This window comes from Schistocerca cancellata, chromosome 1 (genome assembly GCF_023864275.1).
Source record: "Schistocerca cancellata isolate TAMUIC-IGC-003103 chromosome 1, iqSchCanc2.1, whole genome shotgun sequence".
Taxonomy (NCBI): Eukaryota; Metazoa; Arthropoda; class Insecta; order Orthoptera; family Acrididae; genus Schistocerca; species Schistocerca cancellata.
Window position 1 is genome coordinate 614,388,436 of NC_064626.1, and position 23,615 is coordinate 614,412,050.

A 23,615-nucleotide genomic window follows, 5' to 3' on the forward strand; every position below is an offset into this window, starting at 1 on the left:
GGAAAGGCAACTTCCCCCCACAATGATTGATATTCGCTTTTCAGTTTATAGATAGATCGTACCTTCCCAATACTTTCTATCAAGTTCATCGAGTTCATGTTTATATAATGGAGCTATTTTTAATCTATTAAGTCAGCACTTTTTGCAGTTTTTACAAGAGCTTTTGTATAAAGTATGTTCCTATAAACAATGGCTGGGAAGTGTTTAATTTGTAAGTCTCATGCTGTCAGTGCAATTTGTAGTGTGGGTGTGACAGGTATCACATTAGTAAATGTGGCACCTTTATGTTGTTTATAGTTGGCAGTTTATTATAAAGCCATGTAATTGTGCTGTACTCACTCAACTGTGAATTCGTGAAGGACCACAAAATTACAGGATTTCTCTCACAATTAATTATGTTACTGGTAGGTTGCACAACTCTCTTCCATTCAGGAACTGTTCAAACTTGTTGAGTGACTGCACTGAGTGGAGCCACATATCACATATCCACAGTCTATATCCCAAGGGGGGTATGAATATGTCTGTTGGAAAGGGATTGATCATGTAGAAATGTACAACAGTAATCTCCTACAATGCATAGCTTGACTTACGCTGAAATACCTGAGGGTCTGTAAGGCCTAGGAGACTTACTTCTATTACAGAGTAAGAAAATATAAGCCTCTGATTCTCTTTAGATTGTGGGACACCTGAGGCTGAGGCAATGCATTTATTACCACTCTTGCCGTGAAAAGTATTCCAGCCAGTGGTACTGGAGACAATGAAAACAACATTGTTGAATGCATACTGACAGCATGTTGCACTTGGGACAGGCTCTTCAGTGTGGTAGATAGCCAACAGCTCCAACTGTAAATAGTTTCACATGTAGCTCACTTAACAACTGCAAGTAAGTACTCATTTAAGAAACTAAAAATAACTTCAGTAATAAACACAAACTCAGTGAAGTTATTTTGTCTACTCATATAACTCTGTACTGGAAAACATTTTTGCTAGAAGCTGCAGTTTTGGTGTTATTCAAGAAATACATAAAGAGTTAATCTTGAAATGCTCTTCCCACTGGTTGGGATTTTTAGTGCATTGTTAATGACACTCCATCCCACCACTGTACAAAAGTTTGTGACTACATGTTTTTTCCCCCTCTATTCAACCTTTTTTCGCATTTGCTGTAGGGCTATTCTAAGTGGGAGACTATGTGGTGAAATATATCACTCCAGAGGAGTCTTCTTACGATGAATGACACATGTAGAAGTACAAAGCAGTGTATCATAGGTAAGATCACAGATATTGTTTGGGACTATTATTTTGTTTCTATATGATGAGACATGCTGAGGGATGATGCCCATCTTCAAAATGGGTTCAGTAACTGCAGCAACTTCGCAACAGGAAACACCTGCTTGGATGATATACAGGGTGATTTTTTTCAACTGCGTACAAACTCTAGGTATTTTTCAATGAGAGTATATGGAACAAAAAATATCTAATGAACTTACGTCTGGCAATGCATGGTTTCCACACCAGAGATCATTTATTCAGTCATACATTGTTACAGAGATTTCAGTCTAATATACACTGTACCACACAGCCACAGTTACAGTATGCATTGAAAACTGTTTCTGTGCGCCTCAATGCATGCACATACACACCATAGCATGTTCTGTCTCAGACATTCACATCGACCAGGTTGCATCTGAACAGTGTCAAAGGCAGCTTGACTATGCTGCTCCAGTATCTCCACATCTGGAATGAGCTCTGCACACACGCTACTTATAAGATGGCCCCATAACCAGAAATTGCAAGGGTTGAGAGCCAATGAACGAGCAGGCCATGCAACTCGACGCCCTCATCTGATCCATCAACCAGGAAAGACACAATTGAGATGCATCCGGATGGTAATGGCTAAGTGGGCTGAAGCACCATCATGTAGCAGCCACATAACACTTTGAATCAGGGGCACTTCTTTCACCAGGGGGAGACAAAGTCACCTGCAAGAAATGCTGATAGTTCCGCCTTATTGGGTGGCTTGGAAGGAAGAATGGACCTAAAATACGGTCACCAATTATCCCGGCCCACACATTCTGGCTGCACCGACCCAATAATTTGCTGTTGCCATACCATGGGGGTTCTGCATTATATCCCACAGATGACTGTTATCAAAGATGGAGATACAATTCTGCATAAAGGTGGCTTCATCTGTGAATAGGGTGGATGACACGAATCTTGGAATCACAGTTGCCTGGTGAAGAAACCAGTGACAAAACTGCTCCTGATGAGGAAGATGTGTTGCTAACACGTCCTGCACATGCTGTAAGTGATAAGGGTAGTAACAATCATCACAGACAATGTTCCACATGGTCGTTTGGCTTACACTGTACTGGGAGGCCAACTGCCTGGTACTGATATGGCAGTTGCCTTTCACAGTGTTAATCACAATTACCACCAAGTCTGCTGTCCAGACATTTTGAGTACGTCCTTCAAGATTTCCTGCTTCCTGAAACAACCCTGTCTCAGACAGACGGTGAAACACAGTTGCAAACATTGAATGCTGTGGTTGCTGGCAGGGATAGATCTCCGGATACAATCTTGCCGCCTGTTGCCCATTGCCATTTGCCATTCCACAAGCACACATCATGTCAGCAAGCTCTCAATTTGAAAAGCGTACCATTGTATACAATGCTGTATCACATCCGCTGCAAGATGTGTAAGCAACAAGAGTGAATCGGACACAACATTACAAATTACTGTGGCAGGACAGGGCGCTAGGGCATGAGTGTGCAGTTCTTGTACAACCTTGCTCCATACTGTCATAAGCGCACTGCTACAAAATCCTAAATATAATGGCACAGTGCATATCCACTTTATCAGTGGGCTGTGTAATTTTGTCTTCGGTCCAGTAATGGCACTATTATTTCAATGTACACGACAACTGGGAACATATGTACATGAAGCCAACAGAAATTAATTGACTAATTTTCTCCCAGTAGTAATTAAAACTTTAGGATTTTCCTTCACACACTGCAAAGTCGATGAGTTTGCTGTAGGATGTTTTTGAATTGTTGTCAGGTACAATTATTTCTGTATTCTTAAAATTATTGCACCTGTATGTCGTTTAATTTCCCTAAAAAGTGATTCCGTAATATTACTGAATGTAAATAGGTAGAAAAACTAGTTTATTTATTATTCAAAACATCTATTAAAGCTGTCATCTACTGGTAGCCTCTGCTTCCTGTATTCAACTGTTTTAAAAACCTATTTTTGTAGCTTATGAAGTTATACGAGGAGCACTGAACTGTATTTACTTAGTCTTGTCAAATTGCAATGGTAACCCATTTCCTTTGAACCATATGTTGATGTTTTCAAGTTATGTTAGTTGCTGTTTTGGTAAAGCAACTGGCATTGATTCTGTTCTTATATGTTAGTTGCTGTTTTGGTAAAGCAACTGGCATTGATTCTGTTCTTATAGTATTATTACCAGCGAAAAGAATAACATTTGTATCTTCTAAAACCCCAAGTTGGAGATCATTTACGTGCATCACAAACAACAGTTAATCAAAAAAGGTGAAGATCCAAATTAAAATCCATAACATTCAAGTACCTTTTCCTCTAGACTGTTTTAAAACATAAATCTAAAGCAAAAGTAGAACAGTCCTGTTAAATACTTTATGTTATACAAGGAAAACAGCCCAATACTGAAATAAATGTTTAATCATATCATATGCAAAGTTGTCTTTTTACCATCATAACTGTATCAACTTTAGTGCAGATATAAAACTTACACTCTATTCCAAAAACAAAGTAATTATGTTACTCTAGTATACTGCTTACCTGCAATCTGTAATTTGGATCTGCCGTTGCAGCATGTGCCGCTAAGAAGGGATCATAGTAGACACTACTGTGAAAAAACCAATGTCAGTATTAGAGGAATGTCATCAACTGTGGACATTCATTTAAAGTGCACGTATGTATTTTGTCAACATACAATAGCCAAAAGTAACATTTTGGTTTAGCAAACACAACTAAAAAATTTATTGTAGCATATCAAACAATATTACATTACAGTAGTATCCCTAATTGTCAATAAACTGTATACAGCTTTCTGAACTTCTTTTTTCAATTTTACACATTACAATATGAAAACTGTACATTATAACAAAGTAAACTACAATCAGAGAACAACTTAAATGAGTGTGAGAATAAAGATACAATAAGTCAATTCCAGAGAAGGTTTTACAGCACTTTTTGCTGATGTTTAGGAAGATTTCAGCTTTTTTAAATACAGTTAACATAATATTTTAGTAGTTTTGTTATAAAATTGCATTTTTTAAAAAGAAAGTAAGACTTTAAAATTAACATGTGATATCAGTGTCTGCTGTTATGTAACAGCCTGGACTGATTTGATCTGATCTAAATGCATTAAGGCAACAGAGTTCCATGTTAATATTTGTAGCAGAACATTCTTGAAGAGAATACGTGTGGTGGTGGGCAGGGGAGTGGTGGATGGAAAGAGGAAGGAGATGGTGAGAGGAGGGGTACTGAGGATGGAAGAACTAGAGGCTTCCAATATTTAGAGTAACCAAACATGGTAATTATACCCAGTTCATCACAAGAATAAACCCAATGTAAATGCAACCGGTGGTGGCGTGTTTGTCGCTGTTAATAGTAGTTTATCCTGTATTGAAGTAGAAGTGGATAGTTCCTGTGAATTATTATGGGAGGATGTTACACTCAGCAACCGAGCTAGGTTAATAATTGGCTCCTTTTACCAACCTCCCGACTCAGCAGCATTAGTGGCGGAACAACTGAGAGAAAATTTGGAATACATTTTGCATAAATTTCCTCAGCCTGCTATAGTCTTAGGTGGAGATTTCAATTTACCAGATATAGACTGGGACACTCAGATGTTTAGAACAGGTGGTAGGGACAGAGCATCGAGTGACATTATACTGAATGCACTATCCGAAAATTACCTCGAGCAATTAAACAGAGAACCGACTCCTGGACACAACATCTTGGACCTACTGATAAGAGATAGACCCAAAATTTTTAACTCTGTAAGCACAGAACAGGGAATCAGTGATCATAAGGCCATTGCAGCATCCCTGAATATGGAAGTAAATAGGAATATAAAAAAAGGGAGGAAGGTTTATCTGTTTAGCAAGAGTAATAGAAGGCAGATTTCAGACTACCAAACAGATCAAAACGAAAATTTCTGTTCCGACACTGACAATGTTGAGTGTTTATGGAAAAAGTTCAAGGCAATCGTAAAATGCGTTTTAGACAGGTAAGTGCCGAGTAAAACTGTGAGGGATGGGAAAAACCCACTGTGGTTCAACAACAATGTTAGGAAACTACTACGAAAGCAAAGAGCTTCACTGCAAGTTTAAACGCAGCCAAAACCTCTCAGACGAACAGAAGCTAAATGATGTCAAAGTTAGCGTAAGGAGGGCTATGCGAGAAGTGTTCAGCGAATTCGAAAGTAAAATTCTATGTACGGACTTGACAGAAAATCCTACGAAGTTCTGCTCATACGTTAAATCAGTAAGTGGCTCGAAACAGCATATCCAGACACTCTGGGATGATGATGGCATTGAAACAGAGGATGACAAGCGTAAAGCTGAAATACTAAACACCTTTTTCCACAGCTGTTTCACAATGGAAGACCGCACTGCAGTTCCTTCTCTAAATCCTCGCACAAACGAAAAAATGGCTGACATCGAAATAAGTGTCCAAGGAATAGAAAAGCAACTGAAATCACTCAACAGAGGAAAGTCCACTGGACCTGATTGGATACCAATTCGATTCTACACAGAGTACTCAAAAGAACTAGCCCCCCTTCTGACAGCTGTGTACCGCAAGTCTCTAGAGAAACAGAAGGTTCCAAATGATTGGAAAAGAGCACAGGTAGTCCCAGTCTTCAAGAAGGGTCGTTGAGCAGATGCGCAAAACTATATACCTATATCTCTGATATCGATCTGTTGTAGAATTTTAGAACATTTTTTTTGCTCGCGTATCATGTCATTTCTGGAAACACAGAATCTGCTCTGTAGGAATCAACATGGATTCCGGAAACAGTGATCGTGTGAAACCCAACTCGCTTTATTTGTTCATGAGACCCAGAAAATATTAGATACAGGCTCCCAGGCAGATGCTATTTTCCTTGACTTCCAGAAGGTGTTCGATACAGTTCCGCACTGTCGCCTGATAAACAAAGTAAGAGCCTACGGAATATCAGACCAGCTGTGTGGCTGGATTGAAGAGTTTTTAGCAAACGGAACACAGCATGTTGTTCTCAATGGAGAGACGTCTACAGACGTTAAGGTAACCTCTGGCGTGCCACGTGGGAGTGTTATGGGACCATTGCTTTTCACAGTATATATAAATGACCAAGTAGATAGTGTCGGAAGTTCCATGCGGCTTTTCGCGGATGATGCTGTAGTATACAGAAAAGTTGCAGCATTAGAAAACTGCAGCGAAATGCAGGAAGATCTGCAGCAGATAGGCATTTGGTGCAGGGAGTGGCAACTGACCCTTAACAGAGACAAATGTAATGTATTGCGAATACATAGAAAGAAGGAACCTTTATTGTATGATTATATGATAGCGGAACAAACACTGGTAGCAGTTACTTCTGTAAAATATCTGAGAGTAAGCGTGCGGAACAATTTGAAGTGGAATGACCATATAAAATTAATTGTTGGTAAGGCGGGTGCCAAGTTGAGATTCATTGGGAAAGTCCTTAGAAAATGTAGTCCATCAACAAAGGAGGTGGCTTACAAAACACTCGTTCAACCTATACTTGAGTATTGCTCATCAGTGTGGGATCCGTGCCAGGTCGGGTTGACAGAGGAGATAGAGGAGATCCAAAGAAGAGCGGTACGTTTCGTCACAGGGTTATTTGGTAAGCGTGATAGCGTTACAGAGATGTTTAGCAAACTCAAGTGGCAGACTCTGCAAGAGAGGTGCTCTGCATCACAGTGTAGCTTGATGTTCAGGTTTCGAGAGGGTGCTTTTCTGGATGATGTATCGAATATATTGCTTCCCCCTACTTATACCTCCCGAGGAGATCACGAATGTAAAATTAGAGAGATTCGAGCGTGCACGGAGGCTTTCCAGCAGTCATTCTTCCCGCAAACCATACGCGACTGGAACAGGAAAGGGAGGTAATGACATGGCAAGTAAACTGCCCTCCGCCACACACTTTTGGGTGGCTTGTGAAGTATAAATGTAGATGGAGATTTAGACTAATCAGCAAAAACAGCGCGCAACACTGGCAGTGTTATGCTCTTGGAAGTAGCTCCCACTTTTGTATTGGATGTCTTATACATATGTTACTGTAAATGAAACTTAAAGGCATTCTAATGTATTAACAACCATCAAAATTTTTCTTAATCATACTTTAACTATGTAAATTTCATTTAAAAAATCATGTACAGTCAAAGTCTCTATAAAAGCTGATTGTGTTCTGATTGTCGTGCTGTTGATACGTAATTTGAAAATGGCTGATGCTACTTCCAGAACAAGCACATGGAACACAGTTTAAGAGGGGAGAGAGAGAGAGAGAGAGAGAGAGAGAGAGAGAGAGAGAGAGAGAGAGAGAGAGAGAGGGGGGGGGGGGGGGGAGAAGAAATAAAAGCAAGACACAAACTGTAGTTCATGTTTTTCAGAAGTTTACAGAGGAAATAGACTTTGAAATTTTCGATGGAGTTCATTCATCACAGTTCCGGCACAATGCACAGCTTAATTGGTAGTGTTGAAAAAAGGTAAAAGGATATTCTGTGGATTGCTGTTCCAAACCTTGCTGCGATCGTTTTTCTAATTACATATCTCATGTAACATATAAATTCTTAATTGGTACAGATATTTTGTGAAAGACTGTTAACGAGCTTGATTAAATCAAGAAACCCTTTCAAATGAAATTTTTGGGACCAAAATGAAGTAATATATGCTCCTGGTACCATAACACTGCAATTTGAACCCAGTAGAACTGATCTGGGGTCACGCAGAGAGATTTGTTGCAAGAGATAACAAGACAATTAAGCTGCCATACGTAATGGAACTAATGCACAAATCTTTGTCTCACATCACTGTGAATGCTGGTGGGATGCAGTACAGCACTTCATAAAACAAAAGGAGAAAATGGGGTGTTTTGATGTCTTTCTGGATTCTGTTGTTGAGCACCTCATTATTAATGTAGGAACTGACAGTTCCAGTTGTTGTTGTCGTGTTGTTGTTGTTGTTGTCTTCAGTCCTGAGACTGGTTTGATGCAGCTCTCCATGCTACTCTATCCTGTGCAAGCTTCTTCATCTCCCAGTACCTACTGCAGCCTACATCCTTCTGAATCTGCTTAGTGTATTCATCTCTTGGCCTCCCTCTACGATTTTTACCCTCCACACTGCCCTCCAATACTGAATTGGTGATCCCTCAATGTCTCGGAACATGTCCTACCAACCGATCCCTTCTTCTAGTCAAGTTGTGCCACAAGCTCCTCTTCTCCCCAATTCTATTCAATACCTCTTCATTAGTTATGTGATCAACCCGTCTAAATCTTCAGCATTCTTCTGTAGCACCACATTTCAAAAGCTTCTATTCTCTTCTTGTCTAAACTATTTATCGTCCACGTTTCACTTCCATACATGGCTACACTCCATACAAATACTTTCAGAAATGACTTCCTGACATTTAAATCTACACTCTATGTATACAGTTCCAGTACCAGTACTGAAATGTATTCCTTGGATTCAGATATGGAACGAGTTCAAAGATCACCCAGATGACTGACTGTAAGTAATACTTTCAATGGCTTTAATATGTAAGTATATAGTGAAATCCCTTCAATACACTTGTAAGTCAGACACAGTCTACACAGAAAAATTTCCCTGTCTTTAAGTTAGGAATTCTGATCACTATTGTTTTTAACTACAGTACAATATTAGCTAAGAATAAGAGAATATTACATTTTCTGTCTGGTCCCCTAAGAAGTGTATTGCTGGAGTTTTGCCATATATTACTCCATTCTGTTTAAAAATTAAATGACATTTGAAGCTCATCTCTTTTCACATCTTAACTGCAACTGTTCACACCACTACTGGTTAGTTGGATCAGCTAGATGACCTATGCTGTTCAAATTAGATGAGTCAGTAAAGCTTTTGTACCATATTATCGCTGAGTCAATGTGTGCACTCAGTATAAAATATATCCTTATTATCGTAGTTGACTGTACTCGAGGCAGCTTGGCTTCCACTCTATGTGAAACAAAATGCAATGAGATTCCAGCTATTATGGAAGAATACACAGCATAATGTTCACATCAGGTTTATTCTTATGATGAACCTAGTATAGAAAATGTCAACTAGTTAGTTAAGTCTTTATGTAGCTTAATATTATCAGACAACACCAACAATACATATATCTACTCATTAATTACAAATCTGAATTCAGCTGCAACATACGCATTAATTTCAAAAGTAAATCACACGAACAAAACTAAGCATGCTACGTACTACAGCAAGGGATAAATGATATCGCAGCAAAAAACAACAAAAAAATACAACATAGCATACACACACACACACACACACACACACACACACACACACACACACACACACACACACTGACAGCAAATGACCAAAGAGGAAGTGAAAACTGGGGAAGTGCATAAATACAAAAAGCCAAATGATTCTGCAAATTGTATGCCTCTATGCACTTACCTCCATAGGCTGACTCAACACAGCAGTTGACCTGCCAAATCGTCTACCTGCATGCTAGTAGAGCTATTTTCATATGAATGTTTGCAAATAAAAATTTAACATCTACACCACACTGAATGTCACTCACATGAGTAACCATGAAGTAAGTTGTTTGCTTGGTGCTGAAATTCAACAACGATGATGGTTTGTATAAAAAATGGCAGTTTACTTTTAAGAATAAGTGCCATCACTGCCAGTACTTCAGCAGATTTTTTTTTTTCCTGTGTGGGGGGTGGGGGGGGCCCATCCACACCCACACACAAATGTGATGGTGGAAGGGACTCGGCTGGGGTAAGGGGAGGGGAGAGATCAGCCATTGAAAAGTGGAGTGCTAATTGGATTTGGCACTGACAAAAGTGTACATCGTGTAAAGGTCTTTCTGAAATCTGATGACAGGGTACTGTAAGAGGAAATGGACATACATTGTAATGTGACATTATGAGGCATTCTGAAGTAATGTAATCATACATGAATAAGAAGTAGTCACATTAATTTATGAGAAATGGCAACTTTAAACTATCAATAACTGTAGTGGTACCTGTGACAATAAGAACACCATTCTTACTTAATGAGTTTTAGTTTGTTTTCCTTTATAGCCTATGTTATAAACTAAAATTAATGAGCACATCAATCACACTTATTACTTTACAGTCTCTCTCACTTTTTTCAAACATGAAGATTTCAATTTTATTTGTCAGGGAAATCATTTAGAATTAAGAATTTGTTTAGATGGTGGCAGTCTTTGTAATGCTCCATAGGAAGACTCTTTGACATCGCTTTGTGTTTGCAAAATTCAATGGGAAACAACAATTACACATGTATTGCCACAAGTAAACTGCACGTAGAACATTATTGTGCACCTCACTAAGCACCATCCACAATTTGTAGGTAAACAGAATTGATGATGAACATTAATCAGTTTCATACGAGATACCGATCAATCATTAATTTCAGTAATTCGAAGACTTCCTGGATAGACAGTTTTCAGTCATATGAAAAGTACATAGACAGCACTCACGGTGTGTATCCGTGGAGTGCAGTAGCCGCTGCAGCTGAGAGGGGAGTTGGGTGCCTGGCAAATGCGGCCGCTGCTGCAGCTGCCGCTGCTGGGAAAGTCGCCCGTGCTCGCCCACGCTGAATTGCCACACCTCGTAATGCTGCTGCCGCTGAGCAGATAATAGCATTTATACAATATTTGTGGCCACCTTTGGTAGAGTAACACTGCTTACCATCCTCTATGGGTACCATCAATGGGTTCCACTGTACTGCCTTGCACTTGCAAACAGATGATTGCACTGACTAGGGATTTTACTCAATTTACCTAATTTTTCATTGCCATACGAAAAATCAGGCACAGATATTTGCACATGCAAAACAAAAATCGTTAGAAAACGCATACTGTACAACATAAAACTGTGGAAGGACTAATTTAAATAGTAACCACCATACATACCACGGAGGAAAGGAAACAGGTAAAGCACGACAACAAAAGCAGCACCAAAGTAATGGAATTACATTATTTAAGTAATTTTGAATACAAACTGCATGAACCACTAGGTTACAAGCACTCTATCTGAACACTCCAAAATTTCTAAATTAAACATGCAGTGTCATTTCCTTGGAAACATAATCGCAGTTAAGTAAAAACTTGAGGCATTAAAATGTTACACTAGTCTAGTGCAATCACTGTAGCCAGTTTCTAAAACAGGTAATGAAAGAAAATCCAGAAACTGAAAAAAACAAAAAAAAAAACAAAAAAAAAAAAACAATGATCATCCATGCAAAATCAAAATGGGTACTAATACTTTTAAATGTGGTTAATTTCTGCTCGAACCATGCTGCTGTTGAAGCCACACAACTACTCTTTCTGCTCTACTTCACACTGCTTCCTGCCTCAGATATCCATTCTATATTCAGACACAAGGGTTAAAAAAAAAAAAGTCGCTTAATAATGCTTTTCATTTTGTTTTGTAAACTCCTCGACAAAAGTCCTAACGAAAAAGCAGTGTGCTCAAAATGCCAAGTAATGCAAGGATGCTTGGCACTCCATTACATAGATGTTAAGGTGTTACAAAGATTTCATTTTTATGATGATCTCAAAGTTAATATTCTTTTTTCATTGCTGTGTTTTTTAAGCTCATCCTTTATTCCCTTTTGTTAGAAATACAGAATGGATTACAGCCCGAGGCAAAACAAGCAGGCAAGTGGCAGTGTGTGTACCTCCTGCGTGCAGTGCGTGGCGTCAGCACCAGTGGTGTTGCTGCTGAGGATGAGGGTGTCGTAAGGGGAGCAGCTGTGCCCCCCAACCATGACCAGGGCACAGCAGCAGGCAGCCTGTAGCCTGGTACACCAAGCCATTTTTATAAAATTTCACACACCATGGAATGTACATTGTAGCATAGTTAAAATTCCATGTTCAACAACAGAAGACACTCTCTTACTTTTAAATGTACAAAACACCATGTACACCGGAAAATAAATAATCCTAGTAAGATTGTAAAGTGCAAATTGCAAGTATAATATCTTAATTTTATTGCTCTTCCTCTCTGGGAAATCGCACATAAGTACAAATCAAGAGATTCTAGAGTAGTAATTACTTAGCTCCCCTCTCCCCAAATTCACACAAACGGATGTGTGTCAACTATGTTAACTCTATTGAAATCCCAATAACAACATATGAAATTCATAGCTCAACCACAGTACTTTCATTGTCTCATTTATGGTTAAATCTCTTGATGTCACATACGAACTTTAATTATTGGCCATCACTGAAACAAAAAGTACAGCATGTGTATGTATAAATAAAAGAAAATTTCAATGTAATGCTTTCTTTCCCCTATCTACATACATGTGATGGAAGTATTTATGTCATGTTTTGTAATACTTCTGAAAAAACATCACTAATACGTTACTTGAATTAGAACTGTTCCTTCAAAATCAATATAGCCATTTTCACAATCTTGTTTGCATTTTCTACTTCAGATCCGTACCTGTTCTCCTACCTAGCCCTTGCCATCACTACCACGTCCTTCCTTGTTGATAGCATACACCAGAATGTTCCCTATGAAAACTTTTAGGTTGCATTTCACAATGCAAATAGTTTTTCAATATACACAAAAGGGAACAGCTGTCATTTTCCGTTATTTACAAGTTGTAACCTAGAACTGTTACACTTCCCTAAATACTTAGTATTGGCTTTCTTAGGACATTAACCACTGTTACCTCAGATGCAGCACTCTAGTATAATAAATTAATTAGTTTATTTTTCCCAAGGAGTGTGTTCTGGGTCATTACATTATTATTATTATTATTATTATTATTAGTGGTGGTAGTAGTAGTAGTAGTAGTAGTAGTAGTAGTAGTATTTTGTAGTATCACACAAAGCATTCCACCTCATTTGAGCATTCTTTCCTATCTTTCACAATTTGCTTTTTCTCCATGGAATCTCCTTCTTCAGTCCTCTTTGTCCCAGAGTTTACCTCACATACCATTTGCGTATCGTGCCTCTGTATATGTTTCTATCTTCAGCTTCTATTGGATCAATGTGCGTTGTTTCTACATCAAAGTTGACTTGCACGATTCACGGTGGTGTTGACTTGATCCCCTGTATGTCAGAAATCTGCTAGTGAGGCTTGTTGGTGGCAGCCTGATGCAACATTCGACACTGGGTCTGTGGTTTTCATAGTATGAGATATATATCCCTCTTCTGTCAGCTTTGGGCCGAGAATTTCTCTCATGATTTTGCATTCTTCTTTCAGTAAGCTTTCCACATCATTTTTCATTTGCACATCATTTTTCATTTGCACATCATTTCTCATTTGCACATCATTTTTCATTTGCACATCATTTTTCATTTGCACATCATTTTTTATTTGCACACAGTAATTCAGGCTTGATTACTGTTTTGTAGTATCTAATCTTTGTGTGAATGGACATGCATCCCCTATTATATGTGTACGGTTTTTACCATACACACTCCTCACTTCTCTGAGATGATGACTCTCCTGTAGGTTTCAGGATTTTACTTAGATAAGTGAAATGTGCAACTGTGTTTATGTGCCATATCGAGTATCTACTTTCTGAATTTTCAATACCGAGAAGAATAATTCAGAACTTCTGGGAAGTATATGCAGGTGAACTTTTTCTATGCTTTTTTTAGTATTTCTATTTATTTGAATTCTGTTGCTTCATTATCACACAGCATGGTCAATTCATATGCAAGAGCTAGGGGTGGGTGTGTGTGTGTGTGTGTGTGTGTGTGTGTGTGTGTGTGTGTGTGTGTGTGTAAGGGGGGGGGGGGGGTGCCCCTGCTGAAACATTATCTAGTAAAAATATAATCATAATTTCATTCATCATAATCCATATTTTTGGAAAGCCTACAACTGTCGTTTGACATTTAAATAACAGAATATACGATCATATTGCTGTATCTGTCCACTGAAACTACCTCCCATATAGTTCAATGTATTCTGATCCCTAGAGAAAGCACAGAAGAGGCATAACTTATACATACTTTCTTGTACCTCCTTTTTACATTCCAAAGTTAATATGATATAAAGTCACGTTTTTTTGTTCACACTACATAAACTTGTTCTGTGTAACTGAACAACACTGATTTGTCAATAATGGATAATACATTAATCTAATCACGCTCCATTTTTATACGTAACTTTCCTTCTTTAGTTCAATCACTCATGTAAATACCGTGCAAAGAAGTATCTAAATATTTTGATTGAATCGTAAGTACAAGGCTGCAAAGTAATACAAGCAGCATGATAAATTGTTAATAACACAAAGTAAAGCCAAATCTTCAGGGAAAGATGATTCCTACAGCCAAATATCATTCATGGTACCTCAGGACTCTAAAATAATACTACTGCAGTCACAGTTGAAATTTGATGTCAAATGATTACCACACCAGCTGTCCGTATTCTTTTGAGTTTTAAAATTTTTAGTTTAATTGCACAGAGAACTAAATGCACGTCACTAACAGAGCATTAAACATACTTTTGAAGTACCTGAGTGCCAATAAAATACTTGTTAACAATGTGAAAAATTTGTACTTCAAAATGAACCCTCTCATCCAATGAACACTGATGTACCAACTCTTCACACAGTTTATGGATACACCCATGTACAGGAACTAAATGAGAAATTGTGGGGGATCAAGGGGAGGGAGAACAAAGGAACAAAATTAACATTGATTAGTCAGAATGTAATGACTGCTTTCAAGTCACTGAAATGTGTCCACATGCAGAGAACAGGAAAACCGCCAATTTATGCGACTTTGACAAAAGGCTCATTGCAACTGTATGGTAACGCAGAATGAGTATCAAGTAAATGGCAAAAAATAATCAGATGTTTACACATTGCCATCAATCGTGCTTATGGAAACAGGGTTTTAGGTAGTAGATGAGCAACATGGCAATTGTTTGACAAATCTGAACAAATGGAGTAGCTACAGTGCCAAATACAGTGAATGCAAAACATTTTTGACCATAACTGTCCACATCATGTTATCATGAATGTGGGTCTAAAGTTAACATAGTTTGTGTGTGTCCCTTCCATTGGCCATAGGAACGGAACAAGGTGGGTAAAGGAGAAATGTGAACTAGTTGCCCAGCTGCATAAATCAATATATCCTTTTAGACCACTAAATGGTTCTGTCCTGAGCTACCACCTTCCAGGCTCATTCCTCATCAACACATGCATCATGGAGACAACCAGAAGTTTGATGATGTTCAGTTAGTGGGGCACTCAATGCATGGTCATCAGTGCCCGTACAAAGGACTAATATTTTTCACACTCCAATTTTTACGCAGTCCAATCTAGCACTATCATGAATAATGATGATGATGATGATGATGATGATGATGATGATGGTGGTGATGATGATGATGATGATGATGGAATCATGTGAACAACACAAACACCCAGCCCCGGGCAGAGAAAATCCCCAACCCGGCCACGATCCACCACCAGAAGTGGTAATATTAACGTACACAGGATATCCACAAGAAACATTCTGGGACCTCTCATGGACATCTAATGGCAGGCATTTTGGTCTTCCATTTCGGTGACTAAGATAATGATTTTCTGAATCTAATGTGCAACACTGATTTTGAATACTTTAAATGCCCAAAGGTTTTCAACCAAATCATACTACAATGACTGGTACACAAACAACAGTAAAGTGTTTTCACACTGGGTTCTCTGTTGAACAAAGAGCTTGCACAATCAACAATTCAACAATTTTCTAGCAGATAGCAAACTGTTCACTAAACTTCTTGGTTTATACTGCAGATTTTAGATCTCAGGGTAATGTCGTGTAAACAGAATCAATAACAAACTTTTTGGGTGATTAAAACCATTTGCCGGACAGATGCGAATTAAAAACCATTCCTTTCTCCAGCAATGTTTTTACTCACTAAGCTATCACGGCACAACTCATGATCTGCCCTCACATTTTCAATTCTATCAGTACCTGTCACCTACTTCCCAAACTTCACAGAAATTCTCGCAGCATACCTTCCTGGAACGGCACTCTAAAAGTAATGCAAGAGGTCCATTATGGAAACATTCCCGACATTACGTCCACAGTGATATCAAATAACACAATCATAGTGATAAGGATGACAACTTTACTTTGTTAATATGGCACAAGTAAAAAAAAATCATGTAAGTAGAAAATGTATGAATAGCAGAAAGATAAATAAAATTCAATGGTGCAAGTACAGTAACTTACACTTCCTATTTCCCTCAACTTACATTTGCACACAGTACTGAAATTAAAATAAATAAGTAAAAAAAGCATTATCACCAAGCTGACATACTAAGTTATGCTGTAAAATACTTAATGTCTTCTACAAGACATTCTACACTTTTATCCATCTCTTCCTCCCTCTTAAAATATCACTTCAAACAACTTTTAATTTGATTATCTACTACACTTCCTTGTGGCACTAAAGTAAATCCCTTTATCCACTTTTTCCTTGCAGAATGTTACCATTTGTCTTGGGGGAGGGGGGCGGAGTTAAAAATCATATAAAACTAGTACAAATAGTTAAGGTTTTTGAGAAATAGAGACAAACTACCTTAACAGGCTATTGAAGAAATAATAAACAGTGAGCCATATTTTGTATTGATTCCAAAATGTGTGGCATTTACGCAACAGACTGGACATTAATGGAGAGAAATGATTGCTACTGCTGAAAACGGGCTATCTGTTCAAGGTACTGCAAATTTGTTAAACAGTTTCATAGGCAATAATGACAAAAGAAGTTTTGAGATGGGTCTGAAATGTTACATTTTTGCAAGTACTTATGTCTCTCAATACTATGACTAAACAAGTTTAGTACACAAAATACTTCAAGATGAAAGATGAGGTTTCAGGCTAAGCAAAACAGTGTATTGTGATAGCTGCACAAAACAGGTCCCCGCAAACATTGTAGCACATTTATATTATTTCATAATAAGTGCTTTACATTTCAAGTTTCAAAGAACTGTACATTTTGTTACACAAATGTACACTTGCCACAAAATTAGACCGAAATTGGAATTTCACACACAAACTTTCTGTCAACAGCTAACATGAATAATTTGCCACTTAAAATACTATCTTTCCCGATACAAAAAATTAGTTACTCATACACAATTACTGTTATGCCCATTTCAGTGCTAGATCCCCAAAATTAATTAACTTTTTACTTTAAATGAGAAATGTCATCACAAAAGATAAGCAGCATTTGTCACTTTAACTGTGAAGTTGATTTGTGTAATTCCATATGCAGTTTTTATCGTGTTTCAATGCCCAACAATGAAAGGGAACCATTTCCTTTGGGGAGTACAGTTCATACAATAATAAACTTAAAGTATCAAGTTTACAAATTTTGCATCTGTCACTTTTACAACCATTATTTTTGCAGTATGTTCACATTGGATGGAAATAGGTGTCTTATAAAACTTATTTGCTTTCTTTTTGTTAACTGACATGGAAACAACATACATTTAGGGGGAAAAAGAATGAAAATTGTGTCTACAATTAAACATCTTTCAATGTTACAAACTGTTAACAGTGAAGCAAATAGTAACTAAAGCACTAAGTCTTTTTACCTTCAAAATTATGATAAAATAAGTAATTAAAAATATTTAATCCAGAAAATGTTAATATGAATCTTATGTAAATGAGAGGCACAGTCTACAGTTAATACAGTCTCGTTAGTAGTTATCATATTCAAGAAACATAACCCATCATGCAAGCACCATGACAATGCAAATGACAAACTAAATTCCTATGGTTGCTTATGGTTTGAATTATTGCTTGTCATTAGTTCTACTACTCCAAACAATTTACTGAAGTTTTTCCAAACAAGATAGTTTCTGGAAAAATTATGCACAAAATTCAAAGTTACAACAGATCAATATGTTGTTTAACATTTTAACTCAGTCTATGCAAAAATAACTTATAATAAATAACACATTACTTCTTGTATTGCCATGGTATAAATATCATGCACAGGAAGTGTAACTAATGGTGTAATGAAGCAAGCATCTATCTAGCAAGTGTTGTGGTGGGCTCCAGGCCTCGAAACCTACCCTCTGGCCACTGCACGCACACTGGAACAACACAAAAACACAAGCACGCCCTTAGCACAAACACCATAAGGATTAAGATTTTTTATGCAGCTGCACCCATGTCAAAAGAGGCAGAAAGGGATCCAAACTGAACAATTGTAACATGAAACATACGTGATTAAATTTAACACTAGTGTATTATTAAAAATTTTTGTTCATCAACTTTGCCAGGTTGGAGCCTTTATGCCTCTCTTATACAAATCCAAAGCAAAAAATTACAAAATAGTATGTGCAGCTGGAGTGTATCTAAATAAATAAAAGCTAATGACTACAAGAAAGTATAAAGATGCTTTTAGAAAAGAATACTAGTATACATCAAACATTTACTGTTTACCAAGAAGCATATGATAAAAACTGAATATATGCACTGAACAATAACTATATACCAACAATTCTTGAAATATGATTTCAAAATGTTTCTGCTGTTATCTGTATTTTTCAATTCAGTAGCAGAAAGGAAACAGATTTTCACAGAAAATTTTGGCCACTGTCACAACTTTTGCATACTAACTGAAATGCACGTTCAATAACTCACATTATCAATTTCCTACCACCTTTCTGTAAATCTCAATCATCAACCTTACAAAAACATCAAAAATTACACACATATTACATGAAAATTTTTTACTACTGGTGGAATATCCGCAATGCTGGGTATCCACAGCAGAGCCTTAGATGCACATTTGCTCTTACAATTTACACGAAGTCACGTTTTGTATCCCCGATTGGGACACAATTGTACGTGTCAATAATGACCAGTTTACATTTTTCATGATTTAGCTCATTGGTGTATTTTAGCATGCTGAAGCCCAAAAAACTTCTGCTGCCCAAATTTTATAACCTCAGAACATTGTTTTAGTTGTATAGTTGACCTGACGTGTATATCAGCATCGAGTTTGATACACCAACAGAAAGCAAAGCTGAGGAAAATAGAGCCATATGATAAAACAAGTAACACAGGTCATAAATTCCATCTTTAGCTATTTATGTACTGCTTTGATAAAGAGAGTACAATGTTTAAATTTGTTTCACTATTACTGTGTTCTAGTGCAGCAAATAATTCATAAACAAAAAATCAATTCTCAACATAAGAAAGTCAGCACAGCTTTCTTTTCCAATTTTATGAACTTGTATTGCCTTGTGCTATGATTATCAGGATATGTTGAGCAAAATTAAAATTCTGAAATGTTCCCTGAAGTTCTTAAATGTCAATGTAAGTAATTTTTGTGTGTGTGTGTGTGTGTGTGTGTGTGTGTGTGTGTGTGTGTGTGTGTGTGTGTGTGTGTGTTGTGAAAGGAGGGGGCAGAGGGTGTGGAGAGTAACACACACATTCACAATAAGATAATTTAAAACTAAATAGCTACCATTATATAGATAGTGCTTAAAATTAAATATACCCACTCCAATTGTGCACGTGGTTGACTCTGCAAAGAAGCAAGTTGACTCCCCTTTTAATGTGTTATCATGTGCACAAATGCAACTGAAATGTGGGTCAGGCTAAAAACCATCTATGCAAAATGATCTGCAGTTAATACAATGGTGTATTTTTTAAATTATAGAATATAGCCAACAGATACAACTGCATCAAATCATCAGTCAACTTCAATCTCTTGTATAAGTCTTAGCTGATACTAGTGAACCTGTCACAAAAGTTATCAAGATGTCGAAAATTTTGCAATGTGTCATCAAAATCAGGTTCTTTGTTCACAATTCAGGTATAGTTGCAGGAGAAATTAAGTTGGACAACCAGTGTTGTCAAATTATGTTTAAACGTCCAGGTCTACTACCAACAAATCCTGCTTTCTTTAATTCCACAGTGATCTTGCACAAAAGACTTGCATATAGCCATTTCACAAGTCTGAAGTATACAGTCAATATGAAGATAGTTCCTGGTTTACAAATAAAGAAAGATTAAGATCTTTATTGCAAATCATGTCAGTACCGCAAGATGAAGAGAGACTCATTTAATTCCAATGTGGAATCAAGACTGAAAAATCCTGGCAAATTTACTCAGGTAAATTTGAGTGGATGGATGAAAAAACTCACTCTTCAAGATGCAGATTTGTACACATTTTTCAAGGATGACTTGACTTCATACAGTTTTGCATATTTTCATGAAAGTAAACGTGACACTTTTCCTGTGTTTTCCTGATTAAAAGACAAACAGGCAACAAAATCTGAGTTCTGAGAAATGATAATGGCACGAAACTCATAAATAAGCAATTTGAAGATTATTTCAGGCAAAATGGAATAATACATGAGAAAACACTAACCTGTATACAGAAGCAAAATGGCTGAACTGAGCAAGAAAACAGATCCTTGTTTACTGTACACACACTATGTTGTTGGGCTCTGGCTCTGAGCACTATGGGACTTAACATCTTAGGTCATCAGTCCCCTAGAACTTAGAACTACTTAAAACCTAACTAACCTAAGGACATCACACACATCCATGCCCGAGGCAGGATTCGAACCTGCGACCGTAGCGGTCACGCGGTTCCAAATTGACGCGCTTAGAACCGCACGGCCACACCGGCCGGCATATGTTGTTGGGTACAGAGTCATTTCATGAACTGTATGCATAGGCAGTAAATTGTGCTGCATATATCTTAAATGGTTGACCATGTAAAGCAAGCAATACTGATATCACATTTGAAAAATTGTTTAGAAAACCCCTTTCTTTAAAACACAAGTTTGGTTCAGCAGCGTATCAGTTTGGATCAGAATTTGATAGTAAATCAAAGAAACTTATCACAGTTAGTTACAAGACATGCAACACCAATTACAGCGTCTATAATCGTGAGTCCAAGAAAATTACTATAGTAACTCGCATATATTCTGCACCCACAATGCGCGTGCGCAATTGCTGGGTGCGAAACAGAAGTCTGAAGACACTAGCACCGGCAGAGGCCACCACTCTTGCACACATGTGCAGCCTCTCCACACTCCACTTTCCGGCCTTGCTCTCAGTAATGTGTTGACATTTCACTTATGTTTATCGGACTAGTAGTGTAGCCACTCCATGGCAAGTGTCTTTTTGTACAAATGTTCTACATGTAATAAAGTGTTGTGTCTACCATCATTTGTGTGGTCTTATGGCCAGAACACACTGGAAACAAGTAGGCTCGTTGGTTCACACGTTTTTTGTCGTGGTGTTGCATTTTACCTCTTGTTGTGATAAGGAGTCTGCTTCAAATGTTGGTGGGACAACAGTCTGAAATATTTACAGCCATGAAACAGGCTGTGCTTGCATTGCCCTACCCCTTTTCATCCCCTGGTATGTTTCCCCCTCTGTTCCTACCACCTGGTGAGGTGGTGGAAGATTGGGAAGCATATGAACACCACCTATGGCAACATTTCCCAGCTTTCCACATTATAGATGCTGAAATATGTTGTGCACAGTTTTTGTCATGGCTTTCTCCCACCTTGTATTAGGTGTTGCGGCATTAAGCCCTGTTGCAGGAACCTTCCTCACTGTCATTCAACAATTTATCTTCATTGCTTTCATCCTATTACTGCGGCCACACATGTCGTGGCTGCTACAGTTGGATTCTACCAATGCAAGAAATAGCCCCATCAGTCTTATCATGCCTGGGTCCCAACCCTCCAAGGCCTTAGTTGCAAGTGCCATTCTATCAAATAGAAAGAGTCATATGGCAGCAATGGACCCCCAATCACAAAACCTCCCCCTCAAAGAGGTTTTGTCCACTGGCCAGTCATATCAGGCCTCATATGTTACAGCTCATCAGCTGGTAGCATGGTGCGACATCATGGCTGTACAGGGTGGCCCAGCTGCATCCACTATATGTGGGAGGATGACATCATGGCAGTGCAAGCCAGCACATGAACAGCATTCCAATTGCCACTCCCTGTTGCCATCCTGTGTGTCTTATTACTCCGAACATGATAAATCTTAGTGTCCCCCAGCACTGGGCCATTTGTCACATGCATCCAAACGAAAGCTGCACTGCGATAGTCTAATACTCAACTGCACAGAAAGCACCATCAGACGACATGGATATGGATATCTACGAAGTGCCACTGTCAGGGCCAGTTTCCGATCAGGATTACAACAAACTTTTTATTGAATTTTTGGACTCTGGCAACAGCTGAGCCTGCAGGTAGCCAATGTTGGTGTTCAAACATTTCACCTCACTCTCCTAGGTGCTGTCACCAGTAAACAGGAACCTAATGGGGTATGGTAAAAAGCAAATCCTCTTGCTTGGCAATTTCATGGCTGCAATCACCTGTAGGTCAGTCACTCTGCCTGTTACATTTATTTGTACCAACAATGCTAGTTCAGCAAACATTTTTGGGTTTGACGCCATTCAGGTTTTCGGCTTTTCAATCATGAACTCCATACAGTTGATATGTGCTGGAGTCCCCTATCAATCACTGGAGTCTCTGCACTCAGAATTTCAGGATATCTTGTGGAAGGCCTAGTATGTGCTTCGGACTTTCAAGCCCACATAACCTTAAAGTAGTTGGCTCAGCGTAGATTTTTTTGCGCTAGGTAGATTCCTATAGCCCTACACTCCTAAATCGAGGCAAAGCTGGACTGGCTTGCATCACCCAAGGTTGTGGTTTCCATTTCCTCTAGTGAATGAACCACACTCTTTGTAATCATTAGGAAACACACTGGTAAATTGCTCATCATACATTCAGAGTACATTGCTACATCCAGATGAGCTGCTCACACAGTTAGAAGCAGGTCGATTCTTTTCAAAACTCTATCTTTGCTAAGCATATCACCAGTTACCCTCGGATGACGAGTCCAAGTGTACAATGGGTCTTAATACATCTTTTGGCCTGTACCAACACGGTTGATGTTAGGGGAGGCAAGTGCCCCACAACTTTTCAACACTATCTGGGACAGGTCACATCCATTATTCCACACTTTTTTCCAGCTACCTGAATGATATTGTAGCTGGATGAATGACAAATGACCACCTACACAATCTCTAGGCTTTTTTCAAAATTCCAGGCAGTGGGTGTGTGTTGCAGTCTGCAGAAGTCCAAATTTTTTCAACCGTCTCTTGAGTATCTGAGCCACACCATACCCCTGGTGAGTGTGATCAGGGCCATTACAGACCTGCCGTGTCCCTCATCATTGCAAGAACTACTGGCTTTTCTGGGTAAAATTAGCACTGGTTCATTCCCAGGTTGTCCACCATTGCAAGCCCTCTCTACCTCCTCCTTCCTTTGTCTGGTCTCTGACGTGCAACAGGCGTTTTCCA

The 23,615-nt window shown here is 38.4% G+C and overlaps 1 protein-coding gene across 15 annotated transcripts in view; it reads right to left on the reverse strand.

Moving 5' to 3' along the window:
• The window catches only part of LOC126182918 (RNA binding protein fox-1 homolog 3-like), a 402,959-nt gene that overhangs the window by 30,202 nt on the left and 349,142 nt on the right, over positions 1–23,615 (reverse strand). For 7 of the 15 annotated variants that reach the window (XM_049924900.1, XM_049924896.1, XM_049924893.1 and 4 more), the window contains 3 exons: positions 18,340–18,360; positions 10,763–10,910; positions 3,820–3,886 (listed from right to left, as the gene is read on the reverse strand). In XM_049924900.1, the coding sequence (XP_049780857.1) occupies positions 3,820–3,886; positions 10,763–10,910; positions 18,340–18,360 (236 nt within the window). Of the gene's footprint in view, positions 1–3,819; positions 3,887–10,762; positions 10,911–11,964; positions 12,086–18,339; positions 18,361–23,615 lie in introns of all 15 variants that reach the window. The other 8 variants (XM_049924904.1, XM_049924899.1, XM_049924894.1 and 5 more) reach the window with 4 other exon arrangements.